Source organism: Physeter macrocephalus, chromosome 11 (genome assembly GCF_002837175.3).
Source record: "Physeter macrocephalus isolate SW-GA chromosome 11, ASM283717v5, whole genome shotgun sequence".
Lineage (NCBI taxonomy): Eukaryota > Metazoa > Chordata > Mammalia > Artiodactyla > Physeteridae > Physeter > Physeter macrocephalus.
Window position 1 is genome coordinate 76,764,504 of NC_041224.1, and position 25,294 is coordinate 76,789,797.

Consider the following 25,294-nt stretch of genomic DNA (forward strand, 5'->3'; position numbering starts at 1 on the left):
ATGCCCTCCGCCTATTTGGGGAACAGACCTGACGACCGAGAGAAGCAGCCCAAACTTCCCTAGAGGAGGCAGACTCGGTGGTGGAATCTGAGGGATTCTCTTTGTTTCATTTGTTTTCCCTCTGTCTTGGAAAACACGGACGAAAATCCAGTCCGGCTCCTGCAGCTGCTGAGGCAAAGCAAGCTTTTTATGAATGAGGCCCAGGAGGGGGAGGAGAGGGCTTGTGTTACAGCAGCAGTTGGTTGGGTAATGCATTTCATTCACTCACAGCCATCTAGCCCCGGCTGTATTTTAAAGGATATTGTTCATTTTTTGTCGATTCAAATTAGACTTTTCTGCCCCTTGTGCAACTGTGTGTAAATTAGAACACTAAGCATGTTGTGTGCGTTAATTTTTTTTTTCGTTTGTTTTGTTTTTTCTGAGTGTTTGCTCATTTAGTTGGAGGAAATGGTAAGAGAAGTGCACTGGGAAAAGGGAGAAAAAGGCTTTGTCATCCCTGGGGGCCTTGGTTACATCTCTGTCCCCAAGCCACCCAAGAGGAGGCAGGTGGGGTCCCCGTGCCCAGCCCTGAGAGTGGAACACTGATTATGGGGCACCTACTACCTGGTGCCCCAGGTCTGCACGTGCTGGCTCCCTTGCCCTGTCCCCCTCTCCTGCTCCCAGTGGGCAGCTCATTATTTGTGGCACTTGAAGCCTCATTGTTGTGGTCACAGGGTTGTGTGAATTGGAAGCTGTGTGACAATGCTGGCCCCCCTCCCTGCCACCACTTCCTGCTGGGAGCAGAGAGAAGAGGGCAGGCATTGTCTTGGGCATAAATGAACCTCTATCAAAACAAACACCAGAGAGAGGGGCGGCTGGGTTACAGCTGCCCCTGTGAGCCCCGGCAGAGGGCCGCTGTCCTCGCGAAGAGCGCTTTAAGCCTGGATGAGGAGTGTCCTCGCTGTCTGTCCTGTGTGCAAAGAGCGAACCCCAAACCGACTGGCCATCCACACCACCCTCGAAATGATTCCCCAAATCAGAAATGCTGGCTTTGTGTCCTTGAGCATGGTTGGCGGAAGAGAATTACCCCGAGGCATCACGGCTGTATATGAAGGATAATGCTATTGTAAAGTTGTTCTGCCATAAAGGTTAAGCACACCCTTCTCCAACGTGGACACTGAGAACAGAGATAGAGACGATTAGGCTGTTTTTTTGCTCCAGCTTTTAAATAGGACCCTTCCCTCCCCATTGCTAGTGGCAACCAGGTGCTTTAAGGCACCTAATGCCTGATGTCACAAACTCTCCAGATGTGCCAAGCGTCTTTCTTTAGCTCTCCATGTTTTGATGTTGTATAAACACAACTGGCAATGGCCCTAATGCCCATTGCCCCAGCACCAGTGTGGAAGCTCACCATCGCATGCCTGACTCGCTTTCCTGGTTGCCCTGGTTTCTCTCCTGTGTGGGTGTCGTGTGTCCCGTTAACACCACATGCCCCTCCCCAGCCTTGAATGCCACATCTGGGCTGTTTTAGGCATGGGTGATATGAGTTCGGTTTCTTTTTTTTTTTTTTAACTGTAAAAGGAAAGTCTTTCATTGCAATCATACCAAAGGAAGGGATGAGAAGGAATGCATTAAGGCCTTGATATAAACAGCTAGTCTTGGGTCCTAATTGTCCAGTTTCTCTTTTTGGCCAGCAGCCAACATGATGTCACTGTGTCTGCGTCCTGAGGGTCTGAATTAAAGGCACACTGCATGGGCCAGCTCTGGGTACAGTGATGGCTCTGGCTTTGAAGTTCATTTGGGGTCCTGATTAGAAAAAAGTTGGGGTAAGCTGACCCAGAGCATGGCTGGCTGGTTCTAAGATGTGATTCTGGCCTGAGCCTTGCTACTAACAGTGGTAGGTCACTTAAGTCCACAGGCTAGGCCCTTGGAGGGCTTCAGGACTTAAGGAAGGAGAAGGGGTGGAGAAAGATTGCAATAAGAAATAAAAGAAGGAACAAGAGAGAACTGCCATAGAAGGAGAGGGAGCAAAACACTTCCAAAGGGGGTATTTCCTTATTTAGGAGATTGAGGTATTATAGTGGATGACTGTGCCACTGGTGGCAAAACCATTTTAGTTGAAGGAGCACACCCTGGATGGCCCAGTGGTTAAGTTGTCAGCAGAGGCAGGGACTGTAGCCTCCTCCTTCTGAAAGATGGGTAGAAAATGGAAGAGGGGAGATAAAGCAGAACTGAGGAATGTTTGGGGTTTTGTTTTGTTTGGCTTGGGGGTGGAAGATTGCACCGATGAGGTCAAGGAAGCCAGAATTGTCATATTCAAGAAGCGTCTCAGATGTTTTGACCAACAGCAACTTTGGGGAGCAAAGTGTATACAGGCTTTGAACTTACCTCCATGAAAGACTAGACAAATTCACATTGAAAGAATGGATCCCATCATAGCCATGGTCTTGTCTACATGCAGACATCTTCTGTATGCATTGTGTTTGTCTGGCATCACTGGAACAGAAGTTTTTTGCTTGAGTTGATTTCCCAAGTAATCAAAGCTCCCTTCTCAGAGTGCAAGATATTTACATTTTTCTCTTAATTGTTGTTGATTAACAGCAGTTCGCTGTCTTTAACGTGGATCATTTTCTTGGCATTCCAGGCACTATTGTGAAACCTGGTGCCTCCGAATCTGTTGCTATGTGGGGCTTCAATTTTTCCTTAAATTAAATGGCCTTGGACATCTATGCATGTTAATATTTTATGCATTTGGTGTATTCTCCCTGTATGCAGGGATTGCGAATTCTGATCTTAGTCTATCTATCTCTCGGTAAAGTAGATAACTGTGAATATTTATAAATGATTTTCCCTGAAGCTCAGAGGACTTTTGCTTTGCTTCTATGTCAGCATCAGGTTCCAAGTGTTTCGTGGTTGAGATACTAGAATTCTGTTCATCAGGTCCATGGAGCATTAAACACATACTCATATAAACACCTACTTGGCTATGAACTCCAAATGGGAAAGATTTTTATTTAATGATTTTAGATTTTGAGCCACTTCTGTTTATATCGCTATATTTTTCCCTCTCATGTTCATGGTCTTCAGCGAGTCAGATCCCCTAAGAATTTTTGGTTCGTTTATCTTATATTTTTTTTACACATAGCGCTTTATGTTTTCCCAGACAGGAAATTGTGCTACTTGAATTGAAAAGTAAATGTAATATGTAATGTTCTATCGGTAATTGTTTGTTTCTACTTTAGGCTGACACTGAACTAATGATTTTTTAATTGTACCTGGCTTGAAACACAATGAAAAAGTGGTTTCCTACTGCTTCTTTCTCTTTTTTCCCTTAAGCTGATTCAGTAACTTGAAGGTGATTAAAAATGTACAGACCTCAGGAATGTATTTATGTTCCATAGTCATGGGTTAACCAAGTAGTGCTCACGTATAATAGCTGGATGGGATGTACGAACACTGAGGTAATGAGTAGCCTGTTTTATATATTTATTATGTTTTTATTTATTTAGAGGAATAAAAAAATCTTTTCTCTGTAGTTCTAGAATGCTGTGAAACGTCTGTTTGAGGCATTGTCGTGCCATTTTTACAGGGTGATCTTCCTCTTCTGAATGGTGTTACATGTTGCCAGTATCCCAAGGGCTGGTTTGGGACTAAGGCAAAAGATTTAGGAGGCACAAATGCAAAGGGAAGAAATAAACACGTGCCTTTTCTTCTTAAAAGAAGGGTAGTAGTTGGCTTGTTGATTTAGCTTCCAGACTGTGGAAGATGGCCTGCACTGCAGGGTAAGTAATGTAGGGGGAGACCCTGAAGGGGAGGTTACGGGGTGGTAGCCTGTGCACACACAGTATTGTGACTGTGAATTGGGAAGGAGAGTGCTAAGAGTATTTTCTGAGTCACAGCCACTCAGAAAATACTCGCTGATCCATTTGTTTGAAGATACAGTGAACTGGAGAGGATAAACAAAAATGGGAGATTCTTGCAGGTAAGAAATCCAGGATAATTATTCACCGGAGTTTGAAATCATCACCATACTCAAGGACATTTTCTTTTGGGGTGGTTTTATATCTAAGGTTTAAATTTAGATGATGCATGATTCAAAATCTTGGGGTGGTGGTGGAGTATCTAAGGTACAGGGAAATTGCATTTGAGGATACTCCTGTTTAAACTTTCTGCTGCCAAGAGTTGGCAGGCAGGTGAAAAGTTAAAAGAAATTTGGAGAGGTCTTGTTCCCCACCCCCTTCCAAAGCTGATACTCACTTTGGGCGGAATGGTCCTCATTTTGTACAGGGCTAATATTCCTCGAGGATTGTTTTTCCCGAAGCGGGCACTCATAGACCCTACGTTTGGGCAGAGCAACAAGGCCAGTCTTCCAAATGGCAGGCTGCATGTTAATGTGCTTTTGTGCTCATCCTTTCCAGAAGATGTCAGTGTGTTTATATGGTGTCTTTGTGTGTGTGGGTGATTCAAGGCACTTTGCATCTGCCCACCCTCACCTCCAGCACCCCTGAAATGCAGCCCCTCTTGTCTCTCTTAGTTGCCCTGTAAGTGGTGACCTGTGATAACTCCAGGAGGGTCAGGAAGAAGGATTTGTTTTTCTTGTCTTGCTTAACCAATAAAACCTTTAACTGTGGCCCTTAAAAGAACCTCTAAAATCCTAAAGTAGCTCTGATAAGTTATTATCATAAATTATTTTTTGTTAGCTAACATAAAGGACTCAGATACCCTTTTCTCTCTGGTTGGTGGGCTTTATGACCAAAACCATTTCTAATAGTTTTGTCAGCTTGTTAGGGAAGGCACATGCATTTTTGGTCCTTTGAACTAGGAAAGCCCTGGCCATGCACTTGCCACGGCCCTTCTGCAGGGTGAGTATTGGACAGAATTTGTTAGGGGACCGGGCAGGAGGCAGGTGCAGATGTGTGTCTGCAAAGGGCCAGAATCAACGTGGACCCACACACGTTTCCATCCAGTCTCTGGTTCCTTACCTGTTTCAGGTTTCTGTTAGAGTCTGTCTTTGTCTTAATCTTTTCTGTGCTTTTGGTGAGCTACTTAGGAACGTTGTGGGGAGGGGCCGGGATGGGTCAGCACAGTGATTTTGGTGAGGCCCAGGAGTAGGCCAACGGTCCAGGACTATCTTATGGATCAGAGAAAGATGCAGAAAGAGTCGTCACATGTCCTCTTGTCAGCCCTTCCTGCCCCCTCCCACCAACCCCCCTCCTCACCTCTGGGCTCCAGGAAGAAGGCCTCCCTGCTGCCCCTGACCAGCTGTTTCTTGAGTGCAGCAGCGGCTCTGGGAACTCTCCAAGGAGGCCTCCTTCCTGTGGTTGTCACTCCAGTTGTACAGCTAGTCCACAAGCACCTCAGGACAAAATGCAGTCTCTCTCCCCCGATCCCCTCTCCTCTTCCTTCTTATATTTGGAAAGTCTGGGGCTAGCCTGGAAAGAAAGTGGGAGACGGGGTGCAAGAGGAAGAGCTGGGAGCAAATGAATGATGCTTCTGTCAGAGGCGTGCAGGTCTCTAAGGAGGTAAGAATGTAACCGCCATGCCTTGTCCATCTGCTAAGCCCCCTTGAAGTGGGCTCAGCTCCATGTGCCACACGGACACTGTGAGGCCAGTGTGGGCCCAGCCCATCTTGCAGCGCCTGTGCTAGTAACTCCCAGCTGAAAGTTCTGCCCCTCCCTTCCCTTCATTTTTTTCTTGATGAGAGCTAAAAAAAATTTCTTAAAAATTCTGGTTGAATAATAGGAGCCTCTCTCTATAATTGGCATGTGTGGGAATATATATTAAATAAACACCTTCTAATAGGTGTTACCAGAACTCCTATGGGAATTCTTTCACAGTGTTTGTTCAGCATTGAGAGAAGAAAAGCTAAGGATGTCTCTTGCCCTAGTCCTTCTTGTGGACATGTGCTGAAAGCCAGGAGTGGTCCTGTGCCTGGAAAAGTCCATTCTCTGGTGTTAGCAAGTGATAGACAAGGGTGTGTATTTACCAACATCAGGCATCCACAAAATATTGACATAAGAGCTTTAGGGTACAACTGGCCCTAAACCTGACACGACCGTTAATATCATGCAAGTTGAAAGTTTTGTAAGTTCTGACGTGATGTGTTCCGTGGGCATTGAAGTCAGAGCTACCCTGCTCAACCCCAGCCCTCTCAGATCATCCCCCTGTGCCTGGCTCACAGCTCCTCAATACGATGCTTTGTTCGTTGTAGCATGGTGGGATTTTTATAGATTCAAATAGGTTGGAGGTAGTTTCACATTTTTAACAGCTAAAAACATACTAATCATAAAGCTTAGATTCTCCCAAGTAGGGCGTTGAACACAGGCTGCATCCTGGATGTATTAACAGAGGAACCACATAGTGTGATGGATTCTTTGTCCCTTGGAGCTTCCCTTTGCCTCCCCAAACCATATACGGTCTAGGCAGCTTTCTAGAGACTTTCCTTATGCAACATGTACTTGTACAAGAAATGTACTCCTTTGTGCCGTCTGAGGCATTTTGGTTGTATGGAGCTTGTTAAATTTAGATTCCCGGCATAGTTTCAGATGTGGATGTATGCTCAGAGAAAGGGTAGGGGCTAAAGCCATCAACCGCTGCCAGATGGGGTTCCGTCCTGGCTCTGTTGCTTACTGGGTGTGACACCTGTGCCTCTGTTTCCCCCTCTGTAAGATGGCATGAACTGTGGTGCCCCCCTCGAGGGTTTGTGAGGTTTAAGTGAACCAATGACCGTGAGGACTTTACAGTGGTGCCTGGACCACAGCAGAACACTGTCCGTGGAAGTGTAAGCCATCGTCACTTTTGTCAGCATCACCAGTCATTAATGCATGCACTGTCCCCTGGCTTTTTTTCCTTTCATCCAGCAGTTCGGATTTTCTGTCAAACGAAAGAAAGCCTCTATGTTTCACACAGTGTAAGTTCAGAGGAAACAACAGCAGCTGTATGAAAATAGTAACGTTCCTTGCAGAGTCATTATTTGTAAATTTAGTCAGAATGTTTGATCTACAAGTTTTCGTTATAGATATTGTCTTGTAAATGGAAAATTCTCTAAGAGCAGCTCCAATGAACATTCCTTTTTGATGGTTGAGGTGTCACTTTTGTGTGGTAAGTAAGCTGTGATACAAAGACACCAAATACATGTTGTTCAGGACAGGCATTTGTGACAGCGTGGCATGGGACAGAGTGATGTTGGATATCCCCACGAGGAGCTTAGATCAACCCAAGGGAAAGTCACATTTGTTGGTGTAAGAGCTATTAATATTAGAAAGAATTTAAAAATAATAATAAGGGGACATCAGTTAGCACCAAATTAGATAACTACAACTAAATAGCCTTTCATTAATTCTGAAACCTGAAGTTGAAAGATTTCTATTTTCCTCATCAATATGTTTATCTCCCTCAAAAATGTTTCCAGCTGTGGGATAAGTTATGAAGAATTATTTCACTTTGATTTTTAATATTACCAATGCAGCAGTTTTGCAATGAAAGAACAGTGGTTATAGGAATGACTATTTAGCCCTCCCGGACTACTGTGTATACCTGTGTTGCCAACAACACATGGGAACTTAAAAGGCAGGTGAGTTTAATATCCATCCACTGAGAACACTATAGGCCCTTATGGGTTTTTGTACTGGAGTCATGATGATGAATATGACATGAACTGCACTTAGAGTCTGTGCAGGTATAGGGGAAGTATGTTCTTGAAAGATTCCTATCAGACAGTTAAGATTAGAGGCTTTTTAGATGCGGACCTATTCTGAACGTTCCAGGCCCTCCAAGTGCTAGGTGAGGTGACTGCAGGGTTGCTCTGGTGTGGATAATGAAACTCTGAGCAGGGCACACGTCCCAAGGTTCTGGCTGAGCCCCTCTGACATTCCACGGGGCCCTGACCCTGACTCTGCCCGGGCACGTACTGGAGGCAACCTCAGGGTAGCACAGAGATTCGGGGCACGGCTAGTGGCACTTTAGGGTGCTGGAAGGCTTACCGACCTCCTGTTGTAAACTTGGATTAGTCTTTTCCAGAGCAGCTGAGATTGGATTCCACCACCTCAGGGTCAGGAGCTGGAAGTGCTGGCTTATGCTCAGGTAGACCCCGGAGAAGAGCTGTCAGCGTGAGCTCCATGCTTCCCAGGTCCTGCCGGCTCGAGAGGCTTGCCCAGCACCAAGGCTCCGGGCGTTGGGAGTGCTGCCTGCCTGCCAGCCAAGAGATGTGAACCACCGCAGTGAACTGGCAGTGAATTAGCAGGCTCTTAAACTGCCATTTTTTCTCCATTCTGTGTTTTTATAACTCTGCTACGGAGACACCAGATTATAAATCCTGTGCACATAGTCTCAGAGTTTCTGGATTCAACCCGAGAAGACTCATTTGGTTTTGAGGAATACTTAAAGAAAATGTTGGTCGGTTCCATTTTCCCACGTAAAGTACTGCATAAGGGCTCTGCCGTGACAGCCAGACGTGTCCACACAGCCCTCAGGGAGTGTCTGCGGTGGACTCAACTGCTTTGGAGGGAAATGGTTCCAATGGGTTTCCCATCCTCCATCTTTGTTGCTAAAATTGTGTTCCCTGAGTTGTGTTTTGTTAATGTAATGAGAACCCACTACCCCTACTGTGGGGTCTAGGTGGGAGAAGACTGGGACATCTAGGACTAAAACAGGGCTTGGCATGAGCTCTGTAGGTGTGCTCCATCCTGAGGGGGATCCAAACTGGTCCTCACTTTGGGGATTTTGGGTGCACTAAGCAAAAAAAGAGGTCTGGAGAGGTCATGAAAGTCAGTTTTATGGTTTGAGTGAAGGCCAACCTTAGAAAATGGGGCCCAGTGTATTGAACTTTATGGTGGAAGGCGTAGGGGGCAGGGGCGCAGTGTTTCCCTTGCCTCTCTGAGTAACCTGACCAGCGCCCTGCTCTCTGCTTTCTAGTGGTCAGTGGCCATGCTGTTTGCTTAAGTATCTGCATTATATCAATCTGGTGTGTTAGAACCTAACTATTGCCGAATTACAGTGTGACATATTTTAGATAAGATTCCCCCACCTCACCCCCAAACCAACACTCTGCCATTTAAAAATGAAAAGTTAAAATGTTTTATTTTAGTCTTCTGGGATAAATTAATCTTGAGAAGAGCAATATTTATCGAGCACTTATGTATGTATATGGCCATCCCTTTATATCTTATTTATAAGTGAGCAATTCTCTTGTAAATCAAAGATTCCAAATAATTTTCTTAAGTTTGACTCAAGGTTTGAAAAACGATAGCCCATGCCACCAAAGCAAGCCCATCATACCTGTTTTTGTAAATAAAGTTTTATTGGAACACATTCATACTCCTTTGCTTACCTCTGTGGCTGCTTTCTTGCTATGTGACACAAACAGCACAGCTTTCAAATCTCTTTACAGAAAAAGTTTACTGAACACCAGTGTATTTGGTAGAGGAATAACTAGTCTCTCCTTGAACACCTCCATGTCCAAGAACCTCTTCATCTTATGAGGCAACTTGTTTCATTTTCAGACAACTTAAGAATGCTAGAAGATTCTTCCTTTTTAGAAGCAAACAAAACCCTACTTCCTTATAACCTGCTTCCTTTGTGTTGGTCCTATTTGTATCTTATGAACCATAAAAAATAAGTCAAATATCCCTTCAAGATAGTTGTCCTTTTGCATATGGGAGGACAGCTATTCTGTACCCTCTGAATATTTCCTTCTCCAGATTCAACATTTCCTGTGCCTTTACCTGTTCTTTACTCCATTTGATAAATTCTAGCTTAACAACCCTCTAAACCTTGTCCCGGAGAATTAAAATGCCATCTTTGAGGGTTGTAGCCAATAGAAATCAGACCCAGACTGTTGACTAGCCTTATTTTGGATGCCATGGCCCCTGGGATGCAGCTGAAGACCGTGTCATCTTTTTGGAACTCATTGACATGGGCCAGCAAAGGACCTTGGACTCTCTGACCCTTTCAGCTGTTAGCCACGTCACCAGTGTCTTATGCTTACATTGTTGTTATTTTTCATAGAACTTTTTAAAACTTTGTTGTATAAGATTTGGACCCTCTTTCCAACCTGATCTTTTTATATCCTGTTTTATCTATTTGCCCTTGCTCTCAACTTTATCTTTGAATTTCATATGTATGTTGTCCAGGTCCCTCTTTGAGGCCTTGTCCTTGGGGCTTACCCCTGGATCATCCCTGTGGACTTGACTCCAGATGAGCTGCCTTCAGAAGTGTCATGAAATGTACTACTGTTGGCAAGCGACCATCAGCCCATTTTCTTAAGTCCATAGACCCACTTCCTTTCTCTTATGCTGTTCTAATCTTCAGCTGAAAAGCAGTGGTTTAAGTGGCTTTGCTGGCAGTGCTGATGAATTGGTAGCTCCTCTTCAGATGTTCTCATCATCCTCTTTGACTTGAACGAAGGTTACTACCTGGGGCCATGAAAGTTTTGACAATTGACTTGTGCTACCTTTCTCTATTAATCATGCCTTTTTGTGTTCTGTGATTCTGGTGCTTTGATGTCTTGAGGCCTTGCTCACTCTGGAGAGACCGTCCCTCCCAGAACTAGTTAATATCTAGAGACAGTAAGTGAGTACACCTTTCATATGTAAACTAAGCAATCCAGAGCCCATGCCCTCCTCCTCCGTCCTTCCAGCTCCTGTATAGGGCTCTCACACTCAGGTCCATTATCCACCTGCCCTCCTCACCCCAGGGCCAGGTACCAGCCAACTAGGGACAGCACCTACACCCCAGAGCCCACTGCAGTATTCACCTCCAGCCAATCCTAAGCCTGCTTACCCTGCCTCACCCATTCCTTCCTGCAGAAGCCACAATTAAAGCTCTTGTTCATGTTTCCCTCTGCCTCCTGACTGACCTGGTGCTTCCCTGTGTGGCTCTGTGCGGCCTGGTGCAGCACTCCTCTTGGGAACTGCAGGTAACAAACTGTCTTTTCAGTGGCAGTCGTCTCCTGATCTGCTGGTCTCACCATACGTGAGTAACAATAAACCCACCCTTATAAAACATGTTGAGATTGTCATATGCTGAGAATTGGATGAAGATGAGGGCAATTTACTGGATGCAGAGTGGACCCATCAATTCCTTATGTCTGAGCTCTGAGACTGGAGAAAAGGTGTAAGCGGAACCTGAGTACTGAGAATTTCCTCTTCTGGTGAAGTAGGTTGGAGATACCCAACCCAGCTCCATCATTATGACTCCATATGTTGAAAATCACAATGAGTTTTGACGACCTAGCTCCATCCAATGGGAAAAGGTCTGTAATAGACTCTGGTCTGGCATAGTCGAGGTGTTTTACTTTCAGTGCTGAAGCCCAGGCAAATGCGAAAGCATCTCTCAAGTGTTGTGTCAATCGTGAGATAAGCAAAGTCAGTGCAATGCTGAATAAACCGGAGTCTCCTACTTGAGCCTCATAACAAATGAAGCACATGATTGTGGACTGCTTGCCTCACTAGGTCCTATCGAGAAACCAAAATTAAACTTTAAAATACATTTTAGTTTAAGTTACTGGCATGAATGATAAATCCCTTCAGAAGAACACTTTACCATGCAGCTAAAGGTCCTTTTTCTGCCCTGATGTCGCATTGATTGCTGTAGCGTTATATGGTTTGTTGACATGGTTTGAAAAACAAAAATGTATAAGCTCTGCAGATGGCTTTCAGAGGGTTTATTAGTATCTTGGCCATTTGAAACTCCATTTCATCTAAATTGGGAGAGTGAAAGAGGTGAGTAGGAGAAAGACCATTAAAATAGGAGGGGAAGAAACCTCTTTGTGTCAAATGTCAGTGGCTCAGACTGGGAGAGTGGCCATTCTGAATTACTGGAAATAGAAAGATGATTTTTAAGCTTTCTTATTGGAAATATTCTAACTGGTAAATAAGGGCATTCTGGCTGAGGCACTTTCTTGTACCTGTGGGGAAAATCAAACTTAAATTCTGAAAGGGAATCATAGTGCTTTATATTTTTAAACACAAATGATGTATTTTTCAAGCAGCACCTATAAAGTAATGAGTTTTATTCTTTAGTTCACGTTTTTTTTTAAACCAGGCATAGGAATTAGTACAAAAATATAGGCACTCACTTAAATTCTATTTAATTCCGAAAGAGTATGAAGATATAGGATATAAAAACAGGAACATTTTGAAAGTTTCAGCTTCTTACAGTTTAAAATCATGGATGACATTTCATAGAAAGTTTAATAAAATTGTGTGATTGGAATTTTAGAGCAAACAGCTCTCTTCTGGTGTAAGGAGAGCTTCCTGGATGAAGTCAAAGGCAAGGGAAAACCTGGGGAACAATGGCCATTGTCTTTAATGGGTGCTGTTCCTTTTCCTCCTGGTAACAGCCTCTTCCTTTCCTAAAGGAATCACTGCAGTGAAGTTACTGAATAAATGGGGAGGGGGAATCACACCCGTCCTTCTGCAGTGGAGAGAGGCCCAGCCCGTGAAAGCAGGCCTTTGTGTGCGCTGGGCTGGGCCCATGGCAAACAGGGCACAATCCAGCTATTGTTTGTTTGGGAAAAACTACGGCATCCTATTGCAATTATTTACGGAAGAAAAGATTTGATGTTTTTGGAAGAGGTTGGGTGTGTGGGGATGTGGGAGGGAGGGAGACTCACCTCTTGTGCCATCCATGCCCGATCTCGCGGTGTGTCGGAGAGAGTGTTATGTGATCCCGCGTGTTGGGGCAGTGAAATTCAAAGCATCCCCAGCTTTGGTCACAGGAATGAGAGAGGGGTTCACCTTCCCCTTCGTAAGGCTGATGGGAGGCAGCTCTGTTCCCTTTGAGCCTTCCAGTCCCTCTGACTTTTTGATGCTTTCTTGTACTATTGCCCACACTCCCTCCACGCTGGCTGAAGTCTGGACCTGTTGTGTTGATTGTGAACTAAATGTTAGTGAAAATGAGAACATGTTTGCAGCATCACCACTCACCCTCATTGTGCATCCTGAAGCTGGCTGCTCTCCTCTCCTCCAAAGGGGTGTCCCACACTCCTGCACAACGGGCATCGCTTGAGACGCTGTTTCTGACCCCCCCAGCCCACGTTCCCAGTCCTCTCCGTTTGGAATTCATGTTCTAACAATTACAGCCCTCCTGCCTGTGCCTACTTCATCTCCCCTCTGGAACATCTGCCTTTCTCTCCTGTGGCATTCATCATGCCCTTCTCCCTCTGAAGCTTCCCTGACCCTAATCAGGGGTCTTTCACTGATTTCCCTGACCATCTGTGATTCGAGCGCCCAGCCCTCCTCAGGACTCTCCCTGAAATTCCGATGAATAACTCCAGGAGCTGATTGGTACCTTGCCCGTAGCAGGCCATCAGGAATTTGTGTGTTTACTGTTCCATTATACATTTTCCTTTACAGAATCATCATTCTTCATACTGCATTTGTGTGCAGACTGCCCTTTTCAAAGATCCAGTAATTCAGAAGCACCTGTGTGTATGGAGTATGGTAGAAAGAAAAGACATCAATCCTGGTTGACGGGTCTCTCTCCATCTGCCCTCCCCTTCCTCTTTGGCCTCCACGAGTTGCCTTAGGTTTCTGGGGCAGCTCAAGCCTGGGCCCTTGAGAAGTTGCATGTGAGCCTTACTGAAGTGACACGTATCCTTCCTCACTCCATGGCTGCAGATAACAAACGCCGGGGACTAACTCTGCGTCCCCTTGGGCCTGGGTTTTTTTTTCTCCCCAGGCCTGTGTTTTAACGTAACATTGAGACTTGATGCTCCCTGGAGTGAACAAATATGAATAACTACTCACTCTAGATATTACCATTAATTATTCTCTCCTGTCCCACTTGGTCCCCAGAGGACGCTGAGATTGGCACCAAACACGATGACTTTCTTTGGGAGGTGGGAGTGGGCCGGGCTCAGAGAGTGGCTGGAAATGCCCTGCAAAGGCAGGTGCATTCACTTACTTATCGATTTAACTGATACTTAGCATCTACTCTGTGTCCTGTCCCGATATAGCAGTGAATGAGATGGAATCGGTTTCTACTGGGTTGGGGGTGGGGTGGTACTGTGTGAGGCTGAGGAGTCAGGGAAGCGTCTCTGAGAAGGTGGTTGCCAGGGTCAGCCATGGGGCGTGAAGGGGGAAGAGCAAGAACAAAAAGCCGTGAAGCGGATGCAGACTGGTGCCCAGGAGGCTGGAACTTGGCAGAGGAGGGAAACGGTGTGTTACACAGCTTGGGCTGTGATACCAAAATACCAGCGCCTAGGTGGCTTAAACTAGAGCCATTTATTTCTCACACTTCTGGAGGCTGGAAGTCTGAGATCAGGGTGCCGGCATGGTTGGGTGCCGGGGAAGGATCTCTTCTGGCTTGTCGATGGCTGCCTGCTCGCTGTGTTCACACATGGCAGATGGAGATCTGGTGTTTCTTATAAGGACATTAATCCTGTTGTATCAGGCCCTTACCCCGATGACCTCATTTAACCCTAATTGCCTTCTCAAAGGCCACTCCAATACAGTCACGCAGGGGTTAGGGCATCCACATAGTCATGGGGGTGGGGGACACGCATGCAAGTGAGTCCATAGCACTGAGTTATGAGATGGACCAGAGAGGTAGGCAGGAGCCAGAGCAGGTGGGGCCTTAGGCTGTGGCACGAGTGACAACTTCCTTGACCTGCAGCAGGGAGCCAGTGATGGGTTAGAAACAGACATGCTCTGATTTATATCTTATAACAATCACTCTGGCTGTTGTGTGGAGAATGGACCAGAGCCGGGAGAGGGGCAGTAAGACCAGTGAGGAAGCTATTGGGATAACCCAGTGGAGAGATACAGGTGGCTTGGACTAAGCTGGGTGTCAGCCTTGGGATTAGTGACATTTGGGGTCAGATAAGTCTTGGCTGGGGGGGCTGTCCTGTGCATTGTGGCGAGTTCAGCAGCGTTCCTAGTCTATACCTACTAGATATCAGCACTCCCTCCCCATGACAATCAATTGCCAGATGTGCCTGGGAAGGGGATGGGGGTCAGTGGAGTGGGGCAAAATTGTCCCCTGATCACCTCGGGATCAGAGTGATAGCAACTGATAGTGAATTGATCTAGGAATATCTGGGGATTTGTGAAATGTATAGAATATGAAGAATGGAGGGAGAAAAATAAAGATAACAGAGACTTCTTGGCTTGGATAGAACAGGGGATGGAGGTGTTGGTTCCTGAGCTGGAAGGGGAGTGGGGGAGGAGCAGGTCTGTTCCGGAAGGAACCGTGTAGAAGGAGCAGGAGCTCTGTTTTGCATTTGCTGAGTCTGAAATGCCTCTTAGACATCCAGGGGAAGAGCTAAGAGGGAGCTGAATATTGGAGTGTGGGGTTCAGCAGTCAGGGATGAAGGAAGCATTTGGGATCATCTACTGTTGCTGCCCTTGTAGGAAGGATGAAATGATCTAAGGGTTTTCAAACTCTTTAGTCTTGGGACTCGTTTACCTGGTTAAATATTATTGAGAGAACCCCAAAGAGCTTTTGTGTATGTGAGTTATATCTATTGATGTTTACCGTATTAAAAAGTAATATTGAATAGGTAAAAAATATTTATTAATTCATCTAAAAAATAATAAGCCCATTACATGTAAACATATTTTCGTTGGGGGGGGAACCTTATCCCCCTCCATCAAAGTAGTGAGGAGAGAGGTGATGTGTTTCAAAATCTCTTTAATGTCTGGCATAACAGAATTCATTCGGATTCTGATATCTGTTTCCGCATTCAATCTGCTATCAATATCACACGCTGAAAAAGTCCACTGTACACTCGTGAGACGGTGCGAGTGAAAAAGGCAAGTAATATCTTCGCAGTGTTATGAAAATTGGTTAATCTCATACCCCCTGCTCCCCACCTCCCCAGACCTGGGCAAAAGGGCTGCAGAACCCCCAGGGGTCCACAGACCACACTGAGAGATTTTTTTTCTTTTTTTTTTTTTTTTCTTTTTTTTTGTATAAGAATGTTCATAGCAGCTTTATTCATAACAGCAAAAAAAAAAAAAAAAAGAAAAGAAAAGTGGAAACAGACCAGGTGTCCACCAACAGGAAAATGGAAAAAACAAACTGACATATTCATACAAGAGAATACTCAGCAATAAAAAGGAATGAACCACTGATACAGGCAACATGAATTAATCTCAAAAACATGCTGAGTGAAAGAGGCATTATGCTTTCCATGATTTCATTTATATGACGTTTTAGAATAGAAAAATTTGATCTGTGAGGCAAAATAATCAGAACAGTAGTTACATCTGAGAGTTGGGGTAGGGAATGACTGGGAAGCGGGCATGAGGAAACTTTCTGGCATGATTACAATGTTCTAAATTTTGAAAAGGGTTTGGGTTACACAGGTATGCGGATTTGGGGAAAGTCAGCAAATTTATACTTAACATTTGTGCATTACACTGCATGTGAATGTACCTTAAAAATTAAAAACATGAAACCATACTAAACCCTACTTAATGATATGCCTTTTGAAGTATTAGGGGGATATATACTGATGTCTGCAATTTATTTGGAAAAGCATCATTAAAATAACATGGATGGATAAGTAATAAAACATGGAGAATAAAATGTAGAATCCATGTGGTTGGTATTTGGGTATTTACTGTAAAATTCTCTCAGTGCCATCGATCCAGAGATTCAATTCCCTGATTTTTATGCTGTTCAGAGTGTGGCTGAGGCTCATCAACACTCCCTTACAGATAATGAGCTCCATACCCCAAACTGATCTTTCAGTTTGGCCCTGTTTAACTAGGGACTTGCTGAAGCCATTTCCATATATGTATAAATTTAGCTTTACTCTCTGCTCATCAAAAGACATCTACATGGGTACCTTCATATCACAGAAATATGTCCTAAACAGCAGAACGTTCCAAGAATATGAAGAAAAGTTTTAATTATATAATTAAGAACTGAGTTACCTGGGTAGTGAAAGAGTCATCCTTTTTAAGCAACACAATTAAAATAATTATTTTTAAAGGAAATATTTCTAAAGGACATTTTTAATTGCTTGCATTGAAGAGAATATAATGAACATAATCTCACTTTTCTCAGTACACAAGGTCATCACTGTGAAAGTAGCTTCATTCTCTGATGAGATAATAAAGTGAAGTTCCCAGGTGGGCAGAGTAGAGTTTTTCATCTGTGGCAATTGAGACCCCCTTTAAAGGTAAAAGATATTCACTGCCCCTCAGGGTCATTTATAAATTACTCTGCTATAAAGATACCTAAATACTACAATCATTAAACTAGGCATAAATATCTTATGATTCTGGATTTTTTTATAGCTATAAATTAAATGTACACATTAGATGCAGATAAGTCCCCAAAATTCAAACCCAAACATCAGTTTCGTGACATGGTGATACTTTGTTGAAACCAGATCAGCACTTAGAATGTGAATAAGTAACTGACCTCAAAGGCATGAGTACCTTTGAGTTGTGGGATGCCTCTCTTTGGCATTTCAGGTCGCTTTTCTTTTTAAATATCCAAGAGCCTCAGTTCACACACAACACCATGACATAATTTGGTCTTCACATGGGTATGTAAACACGTGTTCGTATATTAAATGAACCTTTTCTCTTCCTCTTGGTGTACAAGAACTAGAATAACACAGTCTGCTTCCAGTGTGTTTTTGATGTAAATGCTGATGCTAAAATTGCAGCACTAAATTCTAAGAAGGTTAAATAGATGAACTAGAAGTTAGAAAAATAGACCATACTCAAAATGAAAACAAACAAAATGAAAATTATTAAGGGGAACTCTCAAGCCCCCAAGAGTGTGCTTGACAACTTTTGGTGTGAGAAGCACTGCACTGTGTAAATGGCCTGTGAGTGCCTGGTTTTTGAGATCCTTGTTGGCTTTTTGTATAGTTGCCTTTTTTTGCATTCTTCATGTTGCTTTTGTTCTAACTGATTTTTTCACTGCCTCCAGCCTTACTCCCTAAAATTGGCTGCTTCTGATCTACTATAGGCTTAGAACTTAAATATTTAATTTTGCTAAAAGTATATGCAAGTTAGTGTTCAGTAGACCATGAATTTAGATGAATAAAACAGAATCATGAATACATAGTCAGCATGGCCCCTTCCTTGCTGGATTTTGGATATGTAACCATTTTGGAAGGGAGTGGAAGGGGAAAGGGTGGCTTGCTAGCTAATTGAGTTATGGGTAAGGTAGGTGTTAGATGTGCATAGTACTCTAAGATGCCTCAAATATTTTGATACCTAGTATGACTTCTTTTCCACAGATGATGAAGCCAAGGCAGAGAAATGAGATGTAGCTCTCTGACCTTCATTAGTGATGGGAGTGCTACTGATTTATTCATGAAACTCAGTCTCAAACTACTAAATTTGCTTGCTTTGATACCTGCAAGGAGCTTTAGGAATAGGATGCCTGGGACCAATAGGCCAAGATTTGAAGTGTCACAGGGTGGAAGGGAATTAGTTACTGGCCTAGCACATGGAGAGATGTGCTCATGCGCACACACACACACACACACACACACACACACACACACACACACGTTTACATTCACAGTGGCTTCTGAATTCCAACTCCAGACCAGCTCAGTTCCCTTCCCCACCACAGGTAGTCATGAACCTACAAAGGGTGTATGAAGTGCTAAAAATATTTGCAGAGTATGTTGCAAATATGAACTACTCTATAAATGATGAGTAATAATTGATGGGAAAGTCTGGGTAGAGCAGATCAGTGCAATCACAAAAAAGAGAGGGCTTCCCTGGTGGCGCAGTGGTTAAGAATCCACCTGCCAATGCAGGGGACACAGGTTTGAGCCCTGGTCTGGGAAGATCCCACATGCTGCAGAGCAACTAAGCCTGTGCGCCACAAGTGCTGAAGCCCACGTCTAGAGCCCATGAGCCACAACTACTGAAGCCCATGCACCTAGAGCCCATGCTCCACAAGAGAAGTCACTGCAACGAGAAGGCTGCGCACCGCAACAAAGAGTAGCTCCTGCTCGCCGCAACTAGAGAAAGCCCGGGTGCAGCAACGAAGACCCAACGCAGCCAAAAATAAATAAATAAAACAGATTAAAAAAAAAAAAGAGAGATGTCAGGCCTTCAGGAAGGTGGAAAATTCCCTTCATTTCTGCAAGAACTGTTGTAAAGCAGTTGAGCCACCCTCAAATAGTTTTCTATAGTGAGTGTTCCACAGCAAAGACGGCCCTGAGAGAGAAACCTTTCCTGAGGCCCTGCCTTCCTGAGATTTGCACCCAGGGCAGTGATGGAGTATGGGGCTTGGTCCTTCCCCTGGCCTGCAGGCCAGGGCCAAGTTCTCCTGAGTGTCTTCACGCATCTCTTGGTGATGTTTCCGGCAGGGAGCCAAGTAAGTACAAGATTGGGGTCATAGGCATGTTTTAGTCTTGAGGCCTTTGTATGTTTGGTTAATGTGGCTACACTTCCCATACTATGATCAAGTTCTAGAGTGATACGAGTTCCTGTCTTACAGGAGCCCAGTGAGCCTAACTTAAAATTTAAAATGCATTTTGACCTGTGGGTATTGGAAGCTGGTGAGTCATTGGGCTTCTCATTGGTTTGGGTTTGTAAAGCCTGTTAATTTTTTTTAAAACACATTATCCTAAAAGGAAGCGTTTTGCTTTGAGTTGAACATAAAAAGTTAATAATGTTGCACCAGATCCTTGAACTCTTTGTACTGTTTTGGGACTTGTGTGCTCACTCACTGTATAGAAGATGGAATAAAACAGAACAAACTGCTTTATTTTCCAAATCAGAAAGGAGTTGTTCCAACTTCTGGTGGTCACATTGTTAACACGAAAACAGTAGAGTTAGGTGAAATAAATTAAGATGACTTATTGTGGAGAAAGAGAGGTAGTGTTTGACTAAATTAGAAACATTCTCTGAGTTTTCGACGTGTGAATGATTTAAATGGGGCTCCAGCACAGGATTGCATGTGGTTTCCATTTTACAGTTTTCCTGCTTGAAAACAAACTGTCAGGATTTTTATTTAAGTTGATCCGATTTAACTCATTCAGGGCTCAGCAGCAAGCTTTGCTCCTCTTCCCATCCCCCTCCTTGTGCCAGGAGGAAAGTCTTAACATGGTGGTTGTGCTGGTTGAAACATTCATCTCACCAGTTCTGTTATAAACTGGGTGAAGTTAAACAGAGGATGTTTGACACTTCATGACTCCATAAGACATGCTTCTTCCTCTCTCTTTCTCTTCTAAATGACTTGGCCTGGTGAGGTCCTGAAGTCCCCGACAAGGGGGAGGCTGAAATACAAAGTTGAATAACAAAGTGATGTCACCAGGAGCCAATTGGAACAGTTGGCATCACGTGCCTGGCTGCGACTTCAAATGCCCATCACACAAGAGAAGGGGCTTCAGACCCCCTCCCTGCCCCCATGCCTCCGGTCAGCAGCAGACTCTTCCAAAGAACAGAGGCAGAGCAGTTACTAAGCCAGGCTGAGCAGTTCATGGAGCTTCCATCTTTTTTTTTTTTTTTTTTAACATTTTTATTGGAGTATAATTGCTTTACAATGGTGTGTTAGTTTCTGCTGTATAACAAAGTGAATCAGCTATACGTATACATATATCCCCATATCTCCTCCCTCTTGCGTCTCCCTCCCACCCTCCCAATCCCACCCCTCTAGGTGGTCACAAAGCACCAAGCTGATCTCCCTGTGCTATGCGGCTGCTTCCCACTAGCTATCTGTTTTACATTTGGTAGTGTATATATGTCCATGCCACTCTCTCACTTTGTCCCAGCTTACCCTTCCCCCTCCCATGGAGCTTCCATCTTAGCAAGATAGTAGGCTCTCACAAAGCATCAAGACTAATTCAAAGCTTATTTTCTGTTTTTGCCCTACCGATATGGCCAAAATCATTTCTTATTGAGTGAGAACTGGGATAGGGTCAGCTTTGATTCCACTTGACCTTTGGGAGCTGAGCAGGGCTGGTCTGTGAGCCCTGTGGCACCTTTCCAGGTGACAGACCCCTTTTCCTGAGCTTAGAGCAATAACCTCTTGGTTTCATTAGCATGGGAGATTGTGCACAGCCGCCACAATTTTCTGTTTGTGACCTAATAGTTAAAACTCTCCAAGGACATGCTTCTCACTTGGACCACCCTGGTTTAAAAAAACATAACAACCATGACAAAAAAACAAAAGCAACTTGGTTGAACTACTACTTTCAGGCAAATTCTCAGAGAAGAGCCTAGACATCTTAAAATCAAGCAAGAGGACGGTACTCATCTTTTATCATTCAGTTGTTTGTGAATGATGTGGTTCAAACAAAACTGAAATGAGAATAGTCTTTCTCACCGAAAATATGTTTGTTGTGTTCGGATGGAACTAACTAGCGGAGGTAACAGGAGAGCCGAGGTAACAGGAGAGGGCGGTAGTCTGTGCCACCCAGGTGGCGCTGCTTCTCCCCAGGTAGGAAAGAGCAAGTTCACCGCCTGTGTGCACACCCACCTGTCTCTTCTTACTTTCCCATGTGTATCAAGTGGCTCATCATAATTAGGCAGGACTTGGAAGGAATTTTCCTCTCTGTTCCTCTCCTTCAGTCTTTTAGGCAGATGCCCCCCATTTCCCTCCCTCTTTTGGTCCTCCTGCCTCTCCCCTAATGTGGTCTCCTGGTTAGAGTCCTCACCATCAGCCTTTCCTCCCCTCCGATCCATCCTGTAAAGTAGCCAAACTGTTTTAGCTAAAGCACTGCTTTGGTTAAGACACTCGCCCACTCAAAATTATTCATAAAGGCTCCCTATTGTTTCTGATGTGAAGTCCTAACTGCTAGACTTAGCTCTCCCTGCTCCATGCCTAGGCTTATTTTTTGCAGCTTTCCGGAAATTCCTGCTAAGATGTCTCCCACCCTCAATCCTCCATTCATGCTTTCTCCCACGTGATTGGACTTCCTTCCCGCATTCTTTCCTTGACCATCCCACCCTAACTAAGGTCTCTTTTTTCCCTAAGTTGTAATTTTCAGTCCCTCCCCTAAGACTTGATCATGCACTGAGCTGTTTTTTTCTTTAACTTCACAAACTTGGTATAACCTGGAGGACGTCGTAACGGTCAACTCCCTGGATTTGGGAGCCTGGTGGATGCCCTGGTGTTATCAGCTGTGTGACCTTTGTGGCCCTCACCGTCACTTTCCATATCTTTCAAGTAGAATGATCATCTCTACCTCTCAGGGATGTTGTGGGGATGAAATGGTGTGGCCTGTGTGTGTAGAGTGCTTCTGGCAGTGCCCGGTGTGTTAAGTGCCCATAAAGCACTGGTCATTGTGATAGTGATGGACTCCTGGAAACATGGAGATCCCCAATCCTTCTCCCACGTCCGGACACCTGCATGTTGCAGGAAGTTCAATAAATATTTCGTCCGTTACTTGTGTACATACACTGAAGTTAGCTGAGTGTTTTAAAACCAGCCCAACTGTACATTTCCTTCAGGGATTTAACTTGCTAAATGTAGAAGAATGATAGAATAGGTAAGCTGTATTTTTCTTGTGATTCTACGTACTATCCATGTTGCAACTTAAAGATTTTTGGAAAGCAATGTAAAAATGATTTACTCTTCTATAATTGGTTTCCTGAAAGCAAAATGATATTTATGTGAGCTGCAATGAAAGATGCAACTACTGTAATTTATCACCGAGGAGTATTTTCAAAGTGTACGGAATGACTAAAGCTTAAGTGTATGTATTAAACATTCTAGAGGAAGACATTTAGACTATAAATCTATAGACTTTTCGGGGAATTTGTTTTCCTTCTTCTCTGCCAGGTGTATGAAGATCTTAAGTTCTTAGGCCTGGGTGGGAGGAAGATTTAAGTTTCCAGGAGTACAGTTGTATCTCTCTTTTTTTTTTTTTTTTTTTTTGTGGTACGCGGGCCTCTCACTGTTGTGGCCTCTCCCGTTGCGGAGTACAGGCTCCGGACGCGCGGGCTCAGTGGCCATGGCTCACGGGCCCAGCCGCTCTGCGGCATGTGGGATCTTCCCGGACCGGGGCACGAACCTGTGTCCCCTGCATCGGCAGGTGGACTCTCAACCACCGCGCCACCAGGGAAGCCCAGTTGTATCTCTTTTAAATTTTCTATTGTTTATCAGTGACACATATAACCATTTTAGGGAAGTGTTTACTGTAACATTCCCCACTCTAGCTCTGTGTAGTTGTCTGGCAACCTATGTGATAAAGATAGAAGGAAGTGCTCTATTTTGTTGCTGACAAGGATATCTTGAAAGTGCTGGAGCACCTGAATAGGCAATAAAACATTGAAAACCACGCCCAGAGCAGCTTGCTCACTGTGACGTGTCTATGGGGTTTAATAATGGGAGACCATACAGCTGCCTACGATTACCCTCTCTTTATATCACACTAAACACTCTCCTTAGAAGAAAGAACAAGGAGATAGTTTATTTTAGAATGCAATTGCTATGTTACTAAGATTTGAATTTAGTACTGAGAATAAACCGTTATCTGTCATAGAAGCTGATTGGCTAAAAATGTTCAGTCTGCAAGCACCCCCCGCTCCGCCGCCCAAGAAAAAAGAAGAAATAACAAATGAACATGACAGTGGAGTCTCACGTTGGCATTTTCATACCTGTGTTCAGGAGTTTGAGAGCGAATAGGTCTTGGAAAACATGCAGAGTACATGGCAGTGAGTGTCTGAATATATACCTCAGGACACAATTCCGTTCAGACCCCTAGTCTAAATTGCTTTGTTGCATTTAAGTGCTGTTAACATCCTTAATGAACTGAAGAGGAAGCAGTTATTGGAAAACTGCTGGACTAGGTGTCATTCTAATGCTTATGAGGAGAGTTGGAGGAAACCCTCTGACTTGGTGAACTGGGCACTTGAAGGTAGTGTGAATTGGTTTAAAAGGCCATTTACTCCTCCTTTTGTAAATGGCCTTTTAAACCAACTCTCGCTTAGCTGATTAAATGTGGTCATTTAAACTGCTAGCAACAATCAGAAGGAAAAAGAGGTTCTCATTGTGGCATTCCGCAGTGGAGAGGGAGGCTTGAAAAGAAATTTTTCCTCCCATCCCCATCTCTCCTGCTGAAAGCTGATGCATCAGCCAGGTATCAAGTTTTCCCTACTGGTGGTAAATTGGCCTCCAAAATTTGGTGGCAGAGGTTGCGGGTGTGGAGCTGGGGATGATCTGAGAAAGAAAGGCAGTCAGGAGACACGTTACCCAGAGCATTCCACGCTGCACAAGTGTGCCCTTTAGAGTGGTCCCTCTCGCATAAACAAGACTGCCCAGTTTGACTCTTTATTGACTTAGAAAGCAGTGAGTTCTCATGTTCCTCCCAGCGCTCTAGATGCTTGGCCTAAAATTTTCACAGTCCATCCTTCAGCCTCAAGAGAGGCTGTTGGGAGCTTTCCTTTGACTCCCAGGAAGTCAGGCTTCAGCCAGAATCCTAAAAAGAGCTCTCTCACCCAGTCATGTTAGACACAGCACCTTGGTTGGGTCCCTGCCACGGGGTGGGCTGGGAGACAGGACGGGCGAAATGACTCACCTGTACCTGACATCTTGTACTTCTGACTCGTTGGATTCTAACAGGGAGACAGAACGGCCTCTGGAAACGTTGGGGAGAACAAGGGTAGTTGATCCGTTTTGGAAAGAGCACACACACTTTCCGAAACCCATCTAATCACGTTGATGTTCAGTTCCTGTGCCCCTGCTGGCCGGGTGGTCTCTGTACCCCACCTCCTCTGCGAAGTAATTTATAATTTGCAAAGAAACACTTACAGGCATGAATGGGACCTACTTATCAAAGGAATCCTGAAGTGAGTATTTCTTAATTCATATTTCTCCTAATATATTTACTGAGATTTTTTTTTTTTCTATTTTGAAGTTTGTTCTCTTGTTTTAACCTAGGGAAGGCCTACTATGTGCTATTTAGTACATTTGCTCATCTTAATATCACAGTGCATGACAAAGTTGACCAATTCAGTTAAATGCCATACAGTCCTTTATATGAACTTGATGATATTTGAACTACTTGAGAACAACTACTTTTAAGCCCTCAGAAACACTTAGTTACAATTGTTGGCCTAATTGCACATTATTCTTATTCAGTGAAACAAGTTCCTGAGGGCTTCTTAGGATACTGCGCCTTGTTATTATAAGTCCTTCTTGTTATAAGTCCTTACCAGTAGAAAAACTTCATTAATTTGAAAATAATCTACAATTCAGGCTTGTATTCAAACAAGTCATTTTACCAGCAAGTCCAGCTCAAAGAAATTTTTTTTAACCACGTTTGATGTGTTTAGTAAGAAAAGACTATTTTTGTTAGTTTCCCTGTTGTTCCTGAGATCAGTTCCCTCCACATCTCTAGCATTATCCATGTCTGAGATTATGTGATGCTAAGTAACCG

The 25,294-nt window shown here is 44.1% G+C and overlaps 1 protein-coding gene across 6 annotated transcripts in view; it reads left to right on the forward strand.

Moving 5' to 3' along the window:
* Positions 1-25,294, forward strand: part of IGF1R (insulin like growth factor 1 receptor) — a 309,956-nt gene that overhangs the window by 158,998 nt on the left and 125,664 nt on the right. Inside the window, exon 1 of one of the 6 annotated variants that reach the window (XM_028495219.2) lies at positions 24,523-24,704. The exons of the other annotated variants lie outside the window; for them this stretch is intronic. Coding sequence (XP_028351020.1) covers position 24,704 — 1 coding nt within the window. The 5' untranslated portion in view covers positions 24,523-24,703. Of the gene's footprint in view, positions 1-24,522; positions 24,705-25,294 lie in introns of those variants that run through there. 6 annotated transcript variants of the gene reach the window in all.